Here is a 17,682-nt window from a genome sequence, read left to right as displayed (position 1 = left end):
CTTAGACCCATTCAAGAACCTCTCTCTGGAGTCTATCTCTCTCCTCAGCTCTACCACCACCCAGACTCCTACCTTGTACGTGCTTCCAAAGTCCATAAACCTGACCACCCAGGACACCTCATTGTGTGTCCAGGACACCTCATTGTGTGTGGCCGGTTACCTTGCCTCACTAATTACTGTGCTCTCACTGGGAGAATCTCTGCTCTCATAGACAACACTTTAGCCAATTATCTGCAATCTACCCTACTATGTAAAAGGTACCAACCATTTCCTCCCCCTACTCTCCACAGTTCCTGTTTCTATACCACACCGTGCCCTGCTTATTACTATTGACACCACCTCCCTGTCCGCCTCCGGTAGCTGAGTGATCAGCACAACAGAATATCTATCCTAAGGGCCCAGGTTCGATTCCCTGCTGGGTCGGAGATTTTCTCCGCTCAGGGACTGGGTGTTGTGTTGTCCTAATCATAATCAATTCATCCCCATCGATGCGCAAGTTGCTGAAGTGGCGTCAAATCGAAAGACTTGCACCCGGCAAACGGTCTACCCAACGGGAGGCCCTAGTCACACGACATTTACATTTTTATCTCCTCCCTTTATTCTATCATACCTAATGCCTGTGGCTTTTTTGCTGTTGAACACTACCTTCCCTTATGGCCGATGCATTCCAAACCGACAAGCTCCTTCCTGGTCACTATGACCACCTACTTCCTCACCCACAATTACTTCTTCGTTGAAGGCATCACCTACAAACACTTCTGGGCTACAGCAGTGAGCACCTGCATGGCACAGTTGTATGCCATCCTATTCTTGGACTATGTAGAGGAGTCCTCCTTAACCACCCAAAATTTCAAACCCCTCACGTGATTTGAAAGTCTTGGATTAATGATATCTGTGGGAGTAATGTGAGACATGAGATGTGACACCAACAATCAGTACAGTCACATAGCTGTGTACTGTGTGCAGATGAGGCGGTTGGTACAGTGTCGCTTGTAAGTCAGAGCATGTGGTGTGGTTTGGAAGGCAACATGTAAAACATAGGAAACAAGAGAAAAGAAAGGAAAGATAGTGAGTGTAGTAATATGTTATAAAATAGAAACGAAGGGAAACAGCACAGGTTATGGGATGGAAGAAAAGTCGTTAGGCAAACCAAACAATGGAAAATCCAGGATGGAACAATGACAATGTTATTGAAAGGATAGATTCCTACTCACCATATAGTAAAGATGTCGAGTCACAGAAAGGCACAATAAAAGACTGCTAAATAGGTAACTTTTCAGCCGAAAGGCTTTCTTCCGAGTTAGACAACATACATGCTCACACACACATTCATGCAAACGCAACTTATAAATACACAACCACTGTCTCTGCTGCTGAAGCCAGTCTGCAAGCTACAGCGCACAATGGGAGTAGCAATCTAGGTAGTTATTAGGTTTTATATGAACGGAGGTACAGATGTAGCCATCTTTGAGGTGGAAGTCAACGTCGAGAAAGGTGGCTTATTGGGTTGAGGAGGACCAAATGAAGCAAACTGGGGAAAAGGTGTTGAGGTTCTGGAGGAATGTGGATGAGTGTGGTGGGATTCCATAAATTCAGTTGAACCTCCAGTAACTCCTCAAATCCTTGGGCCCAACGCTTAACCTCTCCTCGGAGTCTATCTCTCTCTTCACTCCTACCACTCCCTGTACTCCTGCCTTCTACTTGCTTCCTGAAGTCCATATACCCAACCACGCAGGATGTCCCAATGTGGCCAGTTACTGTGCCCCCACTGAGAGAATCTCCGCTCTCATAAATCAACTGCTTCCGCCTATTACCCGCAACCTACTCTCCTACATACAAGATACCAACCACTTTCTCCACTGACTCTTTACAGTACCTGTTCCTTTGGCACATGATGCCCTGCTTGTCACTACTGATGCCATCTCCTTTTACACTAATACCCCTAATGCCCAAGACCTTGCCGCTATTGAACATTATCTTTCCCAACAGATGACGCAATCCCAATGTTGATGAAGCTGTAACTCTTTGTCAAGCAGTATATTCAAACACAATTTCAGAAATGCACCTTAATCCTGTCACTGTAGAAGAAATTCAAAAAATCATCATGTCTCTAAAAAGTACGAACTCTGTAGGGGTTGATAATATATCTAGTAATTTATTGAAATATTCTTGTGTGTGGATAACAGACATTCTCTGTCATAATTTCAATGCTTCCCTTCAGAAAAGTGTTCCCAGTAAACTTAAGTATGCCATTGTGAAGCCCCTGTACAAAAAGAGCGCTAAAGCTGAACTAACTAACTATCGACCTATCTCTTTGCTGCCAGCTTTCTCCAAAATTCTAGAAAAGCTAATACATGTAAGAATTACTGATCATATCATGAAGAATAGGGTTCTCATCAAGAGCCAATTTGGCTTTCAAAAGGGCCATGCAACAGAAGACGCAGTCTACACACTTGCAAATGAAGTCCTAGATACCCTTAATGAAAAAATGCTAGCACTTGGTGTCTTCTGTGATTTATCCAAAGCATTTGACTGTGTTCATCACCAGATTCTCTTGCAAAAAGCAAAATTAGTAGGAATAAGTGGTGTTGCAGGCAATTGGCTACAGTCGTACCTCCAAGACAGAAAACAAAAAGTTGTCTTGAATAGCTCGGGTGGAGTATGTGACACTTCCTCAGATTCTGAATGGAGTTCCATTACATGTGGAGTGCCTCAGGGCCCAATTCTTGGGCCACTATTATTCCTGATTTTTATAAATGATCTACCATCATGTACAAGGCTGCCGTGTAAATTTACAATATTTGCTGATGATACCACAATTTTTATGAGCAGTAGAACAGACAACAATCTTGAGGAACTTGTTAATCACATACTCTCAGATGTGGTTAATTGGTTCAAGGTGAATGGTCTCTCATTAAATTCCAGTAAGCACAGCTTTATTCAATTCTGTACAAAAACAGAAGAAGAGAGAGAGATAACTGTGACTTGTGGTAATCAACCAATAGTAAGAATGGAAACAACAAAATTTCTTGGAGTGCACATTGACAAGAAAATGAACTGGTCTTCACATATTATTGATCTCTGTAAGAGGTTTATCTCTGCTACCTATGCTTTACGGGTTGTCACTTCACTTCATGTGTTGAACCTAGCACTGCAAAAGTGGCATACTATGGCTATTTTCATTCTCTCATTGAGTACGGAATTATTTTTTGGGGCAACCAGCCATTAGCAATGAAAGTGTTCATTGCACAGAAGCGAGCTTTAAGAATTATATGTGGATTGCACCCAAGAGATTCGTGTAGAAATAGTGTTCGTAAACTTAAAATATACACAACTACATGCCAATATATTTTTTCTCTCATGTGTTTTGTTTGTAAAAATATAGAGATATTTCAACCAAACAGCAGTTATCATGAGCATAACACACGGAGGAAGAATGACATACACAGCGAGCTCAGAAATTTGAGCTTGGCACAAAAGGGTGTCCACTACACTGGAGCAAAACTCATCAATGCTCTTCCTCCTGAAATAAAGGCAGATTCATAACAAGAGTAAGTTTAAGAAAGCACTAAAATATTTCTGCTAGAAAAAGCTTTTTACAGTCTAGATGAACTTTTAACTAAATTAATTGTAATATTTTAATACTACATAATACAAGTTCACATAATGCCACTAAGAATGTTATTTAACCTGAGCTCTGTATCTGTGTGTGCTCTGTATCTGTTTTCTGTAGTGTTTTAATGATTCTAAGAAAATATGCATTTTCTTTTTCTGTATTGCTGCCCAAAGAATTTATCGTATAAATTTTTATATATATATATATATATGTGTGGATGGATATGTGTGTGTGTGCGAGTGTATACCCGTCCTTTTTTCCCCCTAAGGTAAGTCTTTTCGCTCCCGGGATTGGAATGACTCCTTACCCTCTCCCTTAAAACCCACTTCCTTTCGTCTTTCCCTCTCCTTCCCTCTTTCCTGATGAGGCAACAGTTTGTTGCGAAAGCTTGAATTTTGTGTGTATGTTTGTGTTTGTTTGTGTGTCTGTCGACCTGCCAGCACTTTCATTTGGTAAGTCACATCATCCTTGTTTTTAGATATATTTTTATATAATTATGTACTCAAATTTCTGTATATGCTATAAGATCATCAGATTGTATTTGTAAAAAACTGACTCGTTCCACATCCTTGTGCATCCAACACAGTTGGACCTATGGAACATGAAATAAATCAAATCAACTCAAACTTACAACCTTCTTCCTGGTCACCAAGATTGACTATACCCTCACCCACAATGACTTCTCCTTTGAAGGCATCACCTACAAACAACTTGAGCTGCCAGATTTGGCAGTTATGTGTGTATGTGATGTGCTTGCTTGTGTGTATGAATGGTGTGTGTTTCTCTGTTTCCTTTTTGTTGATGATGGCTGTGGTAGAAAGCTTTGTGTAAGGGTCTCAATTGTGCCTGCCTGAAACTTAATGTGTCTTCTTTGTGGTAAGTAGCAATTTATCTTTTCCAACATTGTTTATATTCCTACGTAGAGTTTCCATTGTTTGATAAAATCAGTAAGCATAGATTTCAACAAAGTGTCAGCTGTATCATGTGCAACAAATAGCAGATGACGAATCAACAGACACATCTGCGAAAAATAACGACATTACCAAAGTAGGAAGTTCTATGTATACTACCAAGGAAGCACCTTGAGTGGACAAGGTGAGATATACTATACAACCTATTTCTGCTTGTTCTGTACTTCATCCAGTGGCAAGTACTAACGTACAGCATGTGACAGCCCTACACTTACAAGAGAACTAGACTGTACACTACTGCTACCTTCCATCCCTGCTTCCCAGGTGTGAACATGATGGTGCAGCAACTGTGGTCAAGTAATCAATTCATTTGGCAATGTAATAACTGACTGAATGTTTACAGCACATGCCTCAGGTGAGGCAAATGTGTGTGCACAGGTACCATTTTTCACTAATAAGACTATCTCATCAACATGTTCTAATGATGGACTTAGTTTCCTTTTTAGTTTGTATTGCATTGCACCATTTTGTTATCAACAGTTAGAAGAATGTCTACAAAATCTTATACACTATGCACAAAATAAAAAATGATTAGTAGCTTACCAGACATTCAAAAACCATATTGTCATAAAGCTCTGAATCAAAATTCTCCATCAAGATGTTGAATAGGGCATCCAGCACATCCTGCAGGAACTTGACTACTTCTTCTCCATCCACTTTCATTAAAGCTGCCAGACTGTCCTTGAGGCCCTCCGGATGACTTGCCCAGTTCAACAGGCCCAACAGGTCAACTAAATGATGCAAGTAAGCATTATCAGAGGTAATTACTGTCACAAAATTTCACACACATCTTTCAGACTATGAAAAATAGTTTCTACCTACAAAATTTTCAACAATTCCTATTAAGTTTATTATGTACTCAAGTATTAAGAAGAAACACAGTTGATTTGTATCTAAATACATCAGTCTTTTGTCTTCTACCTTCGTCCTTTAAACAGTGAGCAAGTGGAATCATTTAACTTAATCAACAAATGACTATTTTACAATTCAGGACTGTTCCTACAGAAACTCCAAAGAAAATGTCATTTTCTTTGTGTCACAGACACCTTCTGCAATCTCCAGCCCCTCAAGCCACCACTCCTCTACAGTCCAGGTGGCTACTTGCAAATGTGTGTGACAAGAATGATATGTTTCTATCATTAATATAAAATTCACTAAGAGTCATACGGACTACCTAATACTAACCTTAAGGAGGCACTCACAACAGCCAATAATAACACACACTAATACTGAAGCACACTTCCCTTCTTTAAGGACGAAACTGAAAGAATTTTCTGGGTGACTTGTTTCTACATGTCACATGTGTTCATCGATTCAATGAGAAATTATGACTCTTAGCTATCAACTATTCATTCTGAAATTCATTACATTGTATACAACAGTTTTTGTTTAATATTAGAAACACATGATGACATTCATTTTCTAGAAATGCAATTATTCAAAAATTTTAAATGCAATCAACAAATATTGTAACAACACTTTATGCGGCCATGAGTAAATTTTTGAACACATTAGTTTATAGCCACTAGAAAACTTTCTCATCTTGCATACATACATGTCATCCCTGTGTTTTTATGCATGAATAAACCATCATCTATACAATAATAAAGCTCTTCAGTATTATATATTTGTTATGTTTGTTGTTTAGAAGAAAAAGTTGCCAACAGGGCACCATCAGTGACAGGTGTTGAGGCTGTACAGACAGCAGTTGCCCAGCCACCCTGCCAGCACTGTCTCCTGGGGTAGAGAGACCGTCCAAGTATCGCCTCAAAGAAAATCATGCTCTTCGACAAAATGGAAAAGAAAAGCATTGGTGTGATTTTATACGAATGGACTGTATGTCTTTTTCCTGTTCAACTTGAGTTGTGTGATCAAGCTGAGAATGTACGTACCCCCTTGTAACTCAGACACTACATTTATAAGCAAGAAAAATAAATCATAAGATTTACTGTATGTGTGCCAGCACTTTATTCATCTAAATGTTTTCAGTATATGTATCAAATAATTTATTTTGGTGATGCAAAATTTAAAATATTGAAACAACAGCAAGAGGTTGTAAGGTAGGGAATTTCTGAAGCAAGAAAGAAGGAAGATTAGTGTTTTATGGCCCCTCAACGGTGATGAGTGAAGGATATGGAAGGAAATCGGTCATGCCCTTTCAGAGGACCCATTCTGTCATTTGCCTTAAGTGATTTAAGGAAATCATAGTAAACCTAAATCTAGATGACTGGACAGAGATTTGAACTTTCATCATAAATGTGAGTCCAGCTGAAGCAAGGGGGGGGGGGATGAACTGCCAAATAAACTTGCAACTAACATCACTCTCTCATTAAAATCATGTTGTTCTACATTTATTTCAGAATTACATGGCATACTCTCAAACTTTGTTTCTGTAACTATTATTTCAAAATTTACTGTCACTTTCCACGTAGTATTTTCTTCTTCTAGTCTCAGTAAGTACTTACTCTTCATATTACAGTCTTCCAAGCTAATTGTTTTCATCAGTTCTCAGCTATTGCATATTTTCAGGTATATTATCATATCAACAACTGGTTGCACAGTAGCATCCTACTCCTATGCAACTTCAGAAGAAAAACCTGGCCCTTTAAATTATTTTATTTTTTTCTTCAAAGAATGAAAGGTTGTTATCCTGTAGCTAATCTCAACAACAATTAAGTTATAAGAGTAATAAATTACAATTGCTTGTATTAACATACCATTCTGTGTAAGCTTGGTTGAGCAAACATTTGTTTCAATTGTAAAACTGTCTTTCGAACTGAGCGAGAGACCTCCTGCGGCAGGTTTCTGTCCCTCAGTGAGCTGTATCCTTCTGCTGGGTAGTGACAAATATGCCAGCTCACTTTCTTCATACTTTTTATGATCAATCTGAAATGAAAGATCACAGTTAAACAGGTAAGGACACATTTTGCAGATAGACACACCAGCAATGTCAGAATATGAAATTAAGTACTGTGAAAAAGTAACTGCTTTATACCAAACTTATACAAATAATTTGTCTAAATACTGTCCAATCGCCAGCTTTATTAGGAGTGGTTTCAGTAATGTCTTGATGTGATAGTTACACAATGTAATCAAATTTCTGATTTCTGTTTTAATTACTACCTTACACTGTAACTACTAGTTCCCAGTGTTTTTAAATAATAGCTTTACTTGTCAAGCTCAATAGACAGTAATATTAAGTTCAATTAGATGAAGTCCTCCTCCTTGCAAAGTATGCACTTTTTTCATAACTGGAAAATGCATGGAAGTATATTAATTTTACAGTGCTAACTGTTAAAAATGGTCACCACATGAGCCCCAAACTGATCTCAGACACCATATTTTCGAATATTATTTGACAGTGTCTGCTTGCATCACGTGAACTATTTTGTTGAAGCTTGCTTACAATATGGAAGGTAAATTCCAAACATGTTTGCCTCCATGTTTCTTCAACTTTCATGTATATCAAAATCTCTAGAAATGGCAATGTGTCACTCTTGTCAGACATTGGGTGGTTGTATTGGTGAATCAGCATTGAACTAGAGCCAATCCATCAGCTCGCAAACTGATTATGTAAGTTGGTTACGGAAATATCTATGAGCTCTGGTGTCCCCCCCCCCCCCCCCCTCCCTTTAAATCGGCACAGTTTATGAACAGAGAGTTCCTCTTTAATGAATGCTGTCATGCAGACTTTTGTTTCTCCAAAGTGCAATAATCCAAGAGAACTCATTTGTAAAACAACACAAAAATTTCCTCCAAAATTGTTGTGATATCTTTATTAGTTCAAAATCATAGTTTCAAAAATAAATAAAACAATGGGAAGCCCAGGATGGAATAACAACAATATGGAAAAGATAGGTTGCTACTAAGCACAGAGAGCAGCCGCTGTCAGATAGAACAGACACTTAGTTGAACAGGCAGAAAGAAAAAAGAATACTAGAAATACTTAAGCTTTTCGACGAAGTCCTACCTCAAAAGTAACTCTCACCCATTCGTACAGCAACAACAACATATCCACCATTCCAGTAACCCCTCTGGCCTTAACCTTCGTTACTCCCTGTTCTCAACCTTTCTATCCCCCTCCCTGCTTCCATTACAATATGCACATTCCATCTAATCCTCTAATGCTACCACAAGTCCTTTTCATTTTTCTACTTCTCCCTCCCCCCACCCCACACAATGATACGCACCTAGTAGCCCTATCTTGTCCCCGCCACATCCCTACACACTCCCTCAGGTAGCACCAGCACTTTCCCACAGCCCTCACACCACCTAATACCTCCTCCTTACCCTCACCACCCACTCCAGGAGACTGTTGCTCACGTCAGAAGCAGTTGTGCCCACAGACAGTAGCCATGAGAGTGTGAACTAAACAGATGTACAAACAAATAATTTTTAAAAGGCTTTAATCTGGCTGTAGAGGATGAGGAACCAGGTCGTCGTCGTCGTCCTCCTCGTCCTCCTCCTCCTCCTCCTCGTCCTCGTCCTCGTCCTCGTCGTCGCCGCCGCCGCCGCCGCTCCTCCTCCTCCTCCTCCTCCTCCTCCTCCTCCTCCTCCTCCTCCCCCTCCCGCCCAGACTGCCACCCCTCTAATTGCCCGATTAAAATGAAATTTACTTTCTTCATCAGCTGCTGAACCGTTACAGAAATTTCAAGGGTGCAAGTTTTGGATAAAGGCTAATAGCATTTATGTAAACATCAGAAACTGATTTGAGAATGCATGGGTGTCAAAGGCAATGCTTTTTTCTAGTTCAAAATAACAGTTCTTGCTTTTTTTATTAAAGACGGTTCAATAACATTCATAACACGTAATGAAATATTTTTGATAGATCTGAAAGACATTCACAAATAATTAGTATTTAGTGATGCTTTATTTACTTTTTCATATTTGTCCCATTTGAATCAAATACATTGGCTGAATAAAAAAAATCACAACACCAAAAGATAATTAATGTACAATAACGAAATGTCAGGAGTACATTTGCCTGGGTAACATATTTATGTGATTAACATTGCAAGGATGGCTAGAGGACAAATGTAAGGATGTAGAGGCTTATCTCACTAGGGGCAAGGTAGATACTGCCAACAGGAAAATTAGAGAGACCTTTGGAGAAAAGAGAACCACTTGTATGAATATCAAGAGCTCAGATGGAAACCCAGTTCTAAGCAAAGAAGGGAAAGCAGAAAGGTGGAAGGAGTACATAGAGTGTCTATACAAGGGCGATGTACTTGAGGACAATATTATGGAAATGGAAGAGAATGTAGATGAAGATGAAATGGGAGATACGATACTGCGTGAAGAGTTTGACAGAGCACTAAAAGACCCGAGTCGAAACAAGGCCCCGGGAGTAGACAACATTCCTTTAGAACCACTGACGGCCTTGGGAGAGCCAGTCCTGAAAAACTCTACCATCTGGTGAGCAAGATGTATGAAACAGGCGAAATACCCTCAGACTTCAAGAAGAATGTAATAATTCCAATCCCAAAGAAAGAAGGTGCTGACAGATGTGAAAATTACCGAACTATCAGTTTAATAAGTCACAGCTGCAAAATACTAATGCGAATTCTTTACAGATGAATGGAAAAACTGGTAGAGGCCGACATTTGGGAAGATCATTGTGGATTCCGTAGAAATGTTGGAGCACGCGAGGCGATACTGACCCTACGACTTATCTTAGAAGAAAGATTAAGGAAAGGCAAACCCATGTTTTTAGCATTTTTAGACTTAGAGAAAGCTGTTGACAATGTTGACTGAAAAACTCTTTGAAAATCTGAAGTTGGCTGGCGTAAAATACAGGGAGCGAAAGGCTATTTACAATTTGTACAGAAACCAGATGGCAGTTATAAGAGTCTAGGGGCACGAAAGGGAAGCAGTGGTTGGGAAGGGAGTGAGACAGGGTTGTAGCCTCTCCCCGATGTTATTCAATCTGTATATTGAGCAAGCAGTAAAGGAAACAAAAGAAAAATTCAGAGTAGGTATTAAAATCCATGGAGAAGAAATAAAAACTTTGAGGTTTGCCGATGACATTTTAATTCTGTCAGAGACAACAAAGTACTTGTAAGAGCAGTTGAATGGAATGGACAGTGTCTTGAAAGGAGGATATAAGATGAACATCAACAAAAGCAAAACGAGGATAATGGAATGTAGTCGAGTTAACTCGGGTGATGCTGAGGGAATTAGATTAGGAAATGAGACACTTAAAGTAGTAAACGAGTTTTGCTATTTGGGGAGCAAAACAACTGATGATGGTCGAAGTAGAGAGGATATAAAATGTAGACTGGCAATGGCAAGGAAAGCGTTTTTGAAGAAGAGAAATTTGTTATCATCGAGTATAGATTTAAGTGTCAGGAAGTCGTTTCTGAAAGTATTTGTATGGAGTGTAGCCATGTATGGAAGTGAGACATGGACGATAAATAGTTTGGACAAGAAGAGAATAGAAGCTTTCGAAATGTGGTGCTTCAGAAGAATGCTGAAGATTAGATGGGTAGATCACATAACTAATGAGGAGGTATTGAATAGAATTGGGGCGAAGAGGAGTTTGTGGCACAACTTGACTAGAAGAAGGGATCGGTTGGTAGGACATGTCCTGAGGCATCAGGGGATCACCGATTTAGTATTGGAGGGCAGCGTGGAGGGTAAAAATCGTAGAGGGAGACCAAGAGATGAATACACTAAGCAGATTCAGAAGGATGTAGGCTGCAGTAGGTACTGGGAGATGAAGAAGCTTGCACAGGATAGAGTAGCATGGAGAGCTGCACCAAACCAGTCTCAGGACTCAAGACCACAACAACAACAACAACAACAACAACAACATTGCAAGATCACAGGTTAATGTAAGTGCAAGATAAGCAACTGCAAATGTGAAATGCTGGTACATTAACAAAAGGTGTAACTGGCAGTATGCTGAAGCGTAATGCTGGACGCAAGCTTGTAAATGTGCAAGCACTGTGTTGTACAGGTGCCAGATGCCAGATTGTCAGATGGAGTTCCATGCCTGTCGCTCTTGGTCATTCAGCAGAGGGACAATTCATGCTGATTGTGGAGTTGTCATACAGTGATGTACCACATGAGCTCGATTGGAGACAGACCTGTCGATTGAGCAAGCCAAGGCAACATGTCGACACTCTGTAGAGCACGTTGGGTTGCAACAACTGTATGTTGTGAGCGTTACCCGGCAGCACAAAAGATCAAATCTCCACACTGACATACAATTTTGCAGTCAGGGTGTGTGGGATAGTCACAAGAGTACTCCTGCTATCTACGGAATCACACCTACGACCATAACTCCAAGTGTAGGTCCAGAGTGCCTAGCACACAGACAGGTTGGTTGCAGGTCCTCAACTGGCCTCCTCCTAGCCAACACATGGGCGTCACTGGCACTCAGGCGGAAACAACTTTCATCAGAAAACGTAACACACCTCCACCGTGTCCTCCAATCAGCTCTAGCTTGCTACCACTGAAGTAGAAAATGGTGATGGCTGGGGTTTAGTGGAATGCACACCACAGGGCATCTGGCTTGGAGCTGTCCTTGAAGCAACCAATTTGTAACAGTTGACTGCTTCACTGTGGTACCAACTGCTGTCCAAATAGTTGCTGCAGATGCAGTACGATGCACCAGAGACATATGCTGAACATGATGGTCTACCCTACCAGTAGTGCCATGTGGCCGCCTGGAGCCCAGCCTTCTTGTGAGCTTATATTCTTGTGACCACCACTGCCAGCGACTGTGTACAGTGGCTACATTCCTGCTAAGTCTTTCTGCAATATCAAAGAAGGAATATCCAGCTTCTTGTAGCCCTATTACATGACCTCTTTCAAAATTTTTTTAAATTAAAAATGAAACTCCTCCAGCTGTACTTAAGATTTCATATTTATTTGGCTATTAGTTTCAACATTGCGTCAACACCATCTTCAGGCCCTATATAACACACCATGCATAAAACAAACAAAGTGAGACACCAGTAGTCTGTGAGCTATTGTATAACATAAATATATTATAAACATATTATATAAAGGATGAATTCATTAAAAGTAGTTACATTCTGGTACCGCGCGACGCAGAATTTGAATCAGCACCAGACGTCACGGACGTCAAATACCCATAGAGGTCTCTGCACCATCGCACCATAAGCTGTGGCGGCGCGCATCTCCTGGCCCGCTTTTAGTGTGAGGCCGCCACAGTGGAACACGTGGTTCCAGCGGCCAATAGCGGCACCCCCGATAGCGTACTTAAGCGCCTGCCTCGCACTCAGCCAGTGAGTATAATCTCGTGTACGTCAGTTTACACCTCGCTTCGCGCTAGACAGCTTACTTCCTTGTTCTGTGTACAAGTGGACGTGTTTGTTTCCTTGTTCAATCTTGTTGTATTCGTTCTGTCCTTCATTTGTCGTGTACGTCCTCCCACGTTGTGTTGTCGTTCGCGGGCCTCTCCGTGGGTCCCGCCGCACTTTCCGTCATTGCTACCCCGCGACTGTCCTGGTTGCATTTACAACATACATTTCGTTCATTTTCACTATGATGCAATTTACCTCGACATTAGCAATTTATATGGTACAAACAAGTACAAATGAGGTTATATATACACAGTTATTTCCGTTATAGATCAATACTTATATATACCCCCATTTTCATTCAAATGTCTAGTATTGACCTATAACGGAAATAACCGTGTATATATAACTTCATTTGTACTTGTTTGTACCATACAAATTGCTAATGCCAAGGTAAATTAGTGAAAATGAACAAAATGTAACTACTTTTAATGATTTCATCCTTTATATAAAATGTTTATTTTGTACAATAGCTCACAGACTACTGATGTCTCACATTGTTTGTTTTATGTATGGTGTGTTATATAGGGCCTGAAGTTGGCTTTGACGCAACGTTGAAACTAGTAGCCAAATAAATATGAAATCTTAAGTACAGATGGAAGAGTTTCATTTTTAATAAAATTTACACCAGCTAATGTCCCACCATCATCCAATTTAAGTATGGATGTACAAAGATCTTTCAAACTTGGTGAGGTGTTAATGATGGCTTTCTTTGCCACCTTAAAGGCATTCTCGATTAACATAACTAACACTCATGACCGTTGCAACACGTATTCAATGCAAACCTGATTTTCAGCCACATAGTGACACTATTGGCACCACACTTACGCAACTGGTACAAATTCTAATAGACACCCATCTTTCAGATGTAGAAACATGCCTACCAATTTTTGTTTGTGCCGCACAATTCCTTCTTGGTGTTGCCATTTTTTTGCCAACAGTATACTTAATAATAAAAACATACTTACCTTGTAAACAAGTAATTCATGGAGTGAATCTTCCAATGTTGTGCCATTTTCCTGCATCAATGTAACATATGACATGGCAAATGGTTTCTCAGATTTGTCTTTGGCTTCAGTCGATGAACGATGTTTAAAAGTAAATTTCAAATGGCTCGCTTTGAATTCTTCTATTGGAATTGCTACTTTAAAAATCTCGCACCATCTTGGCCTATCTTCATGATAGTAGATCACAGAACGATACTCATTTAATGGTTCGACACCACCACCTAATGTTATAACACCCTGTGAAATTTAGGAGGCAAAAGGAATTTAGAAACTTCAACAAACATTGTAATAATCATGCTGAAATAATGTTTCAAAAATTGTTGACCAACTTACAGGAATGCTCTGACCTTTCTCATTGCAGACTTTTACAGTGACTTCAACATTTTTGTCAGTAGACTTGCTGCCTTTAGAAAATTCACCAGAAACAAGCATAAGGTACAGATCATTTCTAACATCACCAGGAAGAATTACTTCAGGAAAACCCATTTTCCTGGCAACTGCAACATTACCAAGAACAAGATGAGGGTTCTCTTCTCTCACCTGCAAAATAATAAAAAATACAACAAACAAATTAATGTTACTTGTTCATAAACGAAAATTATAATGAAATACCTCTCTAACAAATGATTGTACAAAGCAGTTAACCTTAGATTAACACAGAAAATTAGCTCAGATCAAGCTCAACATGGAAATCTGCATTGTATACATGTTAATTGTAGGTTATATTGCCGTGAAGCAGGATCATCTTTGACTGGCAAAGTTCTGCTGATCAAGTCCAAGTTCAACTGTGATTCTCAGTTCACAACCCAGAGGTATTAAAAAGACAATGATTTTGTTTGTGCAAATACAAGTTTAAAATAAATAATAAAGATGTTGTTATTAACAGAAAAAAATGTTAAATAAATATGTGAATACGCCACCCTCCCATTGCTGAAGCTCGAAATATTTGTTTAGACGTGTAAGGTTAGTTCAAGAAATTATTGGCGCTGAAAGGAATGAGTGCAAATAATAAATGACCTCCTTACAATTCTTGGATATAGCTCATAATTAATGTGATTAGCTTTAGGTATTTTACAAACACTTTTCAGCAGCAGTGTAAGAAAGGAAATTCAAAATATTTGCAGTGAAAATTTTAGAAAATTGAGTTCAAAAGCAGCCAATAATGACTGAACACCTCTTACAAGGATGTGCACAGCTGAAGACAGTACTGGATGGCAAAGTCTAGAGGAAACCTTTATCCAGCAGTGGATATCAAACTGCTTACGATTATGATGGAGTGAAAATAATAAACAGAGAAAATTAAATAAGTATGGAAGCAACACATGTAAAAAATGAAGCAGGAAGAAAGAATTTATGAACAAGAATAGGAGAACAGACATGGAGCATAGACAGAAACAATATATTGCTTCTGGAGGAGATTACAGGATCACTTGCATTGCTGAAAGGGCAGTTCTGCTTGGATTTTTTTTTTTTTTTTTCCATTGACCGGTACTCACATTATTTTATTTTAGCATTTTCTTTTCTGCAGCTACTTTATCTTATCCTTATGCACTAATACCTCCCTTTTCCCATCAGTCCTTATCAGTTCCTGTGTAAACTACTACTTCCTTCCATCACTCACAGGAACTCTTCCTGCATTCCACATGAGTCAAGTCACACACTACTAGGCGGCTGCCATCTCCATAGTTCTTTCTTCTGTATTATGCTCTTACTATAACTCTTCCCTCCGACAGTTTCCAATCATCCCAATTTCATGCTGCATTCTCAATTGCTATTTAGATCCCACTCAGAACATTCTAATATACCAATACATACAATAATAAGAAGAAGAAGTACGAAAAGGGAGAGAAGGAAACATAATAGGTGAATATGGATTGGGGCTAAGAAATGAAAGAGGAAGCCGTCTGGTAGAATTTTGCACAGAGCGTAACTTAATCATAGCTAACACTTGGTTCAATAATCATGAAAGAAGGTTGTATACATGGAAGAAGCCTGGAGATACTGACAGGTTTCAGATAGATTACATAATGGTAAGACAGAGATTTAGGAACCAGGTTTTAAATTGTAAGACATTTCCAGGAGCAGATGTGGACTCTGACCACAATCTATTGGTTATGAACTGTAGATTAAAACTGAAGAAACTGCAAAAAGGTGGGAATTTAAGGAGATGGGACCTGGATAAAATAAAAGAACCAGAGGTTGTACAGAGTTTCAGGGAAAGCAAAGGGAACAATTGATAGGAATGGGGGAAATAAATACAGTAGAAGAAGAATGGGTAGCTTTGAGGGATGAAGTAGTGAAGGCAGCAGAGGATCAAATAGGTAAAAAGACGAGGGCTAGTAGAAATCCTTGGGTAACAGAAGAAATACTGAATTTAATTGATGAAAGGAGAAAATAAAAAAAATGCAGTAAGTGAAGCAGGCAAAAGGAATACAAATGTCTCAAAAATGAGATCGACAGGAAGTGCAAAATGGCTAAGCAGGGATGGCTAGAGGACAAATGTAAGGATGTAGAGGCTTATCTCACTAGGGGTAAGATAGATACTGCCAACAGGAAAATTAAAGAGACCTTTGGAGAACAGAGAACCACTTGTATGAATATCAAGAGCTCAGATGGAAACCCAGTTCTAAGCAAAGAAGGGAAGGCAGAAAGGTGGAGTGAGTATATAGAGGGCCTATACAAGGGCAATGTACTTGAGGACAATATCATGGAAATGGAAGAGGATGTAGATGAAGATGAAATGAGAGATACGATACTGCGTGAAGAGTTTGACAGAGCACTGAAAGACCCAAGTCGAAACAAGGCCCCGGGAGTAGACAACATTCCATTAGAACTACTGACGGCCTTGGGAGAGCCAGTCCTGAAAAACTCTACCATCTGGTGAGCAAGATGTATGAGACAGGCGAATGCTCTCAGACTACAAGAAGAATATAATAATTCGAATCCCAAAGAAGGCAGGTGCTGACAGATGTGAAAATTACCGAACAACCAGTTTAATAAGTCACGGATGCAAAATACTAACTCGTATTCTCTACAGACGAATGGAAAAACTGGTAGAAGCTGACCTCGGGGAAGATCAGTTTGGATTCCGTAGAAATATTGGAACACGTGAGGCAATACTGACCTTATGACTTATCTTAGAAGCTAGATTAAGGAAAGGCAAACCTACGTTTCTACCATTTGTAGACTTAGAGAAAGCGTTTGACAATGTTGACTGGAATACTCTCTTTCAAATTCTGAAGGTGGCAGGGGTACAATACAGGGAGCGAAAGGCTATTTACAATTTGTACAGAAACCAGATGGCAGATATAAGAGTCGAGGGACACGAAAGGGAAGCAGTGGTTGGGAAGGGAGTGAGACAGGGTTGTAGCCTCTCCCCAATGTTATTGAATCTGTATATTGAGCAAGCAGTGAAGGAAACAAAAGAAAAATTCGGAGTAGGTATTAAAATCCATGGAGAAGAAATAAAAACTTTGAGGTTCGCCGATGACATTGTAATTCTGTCAGAGACAGCAAAGGACTTGGAAGAGCAGTTGAACGGAATGGACAGTGTCATGAAAGGAGGGTAGAAGATGAACATTAACAAAAGCAAAATGAGGATAATGGAATGTAGTCGAATTAAGTCGGGTGATGCTGAGGGAATTAGATTAGGAAATGAGACACTTAAAGTAGTAAAGGAGTTTTGCTATTTGGGGACCAAAACAACTGATCATGGTCGAAGTAGAGAGGATATAAAATGTAGACTGGCAATGGCAAGG

The 17,682-nt window shown here is 39.6% G+C and overlaps 1 protein-coding gene across 1 annotated transcript in view; it reads right to left on the bottom strand.

Moving 5' to 3' along the window:
• LOC126473544 (dedicator of cytokinesis protein 1) overlaps positions 1-17,682 on the bottom strand; it is a 420,590-nt gene that overhangs the window by 307,447 nt on the left and 95,461 nt on the right. Inside the window, exons 9-12 of the mRNA XM_050100670.1 lie at positions 14,258-14,464; positions 13,886-14,161; positions 7,305-7,473; positions 5,131-5,318 (exon numbers count right to left, since the gene is read on the bottom strand). Of these exons, the coding sequence (XP_049956627.1) occupies positions 5,131-5,318; positions 7,305-7,473; positions 13,886-14,161; positions 14,258-14,464 (840 nt within the window). The remainder of the gene's footprint in view (positions 1-5,130; positions 5,319-7,304; positions 7,474-13,885; positions 14,162-14,257; positions 14,465-17,682) is intronic.

This window comes from Schistocerca serialis, chromosome 4 (genome assembly GCF_023864345.2).
Source record: "Schistocerca serialis cubense isolate TAMUIC-IGC-003099 chromosome 4, iqSchSeri2.2, whole genome shotgun sequence".
NCBI classification, from domain to species: domain Eukaryota; kingdom Metazoa; phylum Arthropoda; class Insecta; order Orthoptera; family Acrididae; genus Schistocerca; species Schistocerca serialis.
Note: the sequence above shows the minus strand (reverse complement) of the source record. Positions and strands in the feature narration are given on the sequence as shown.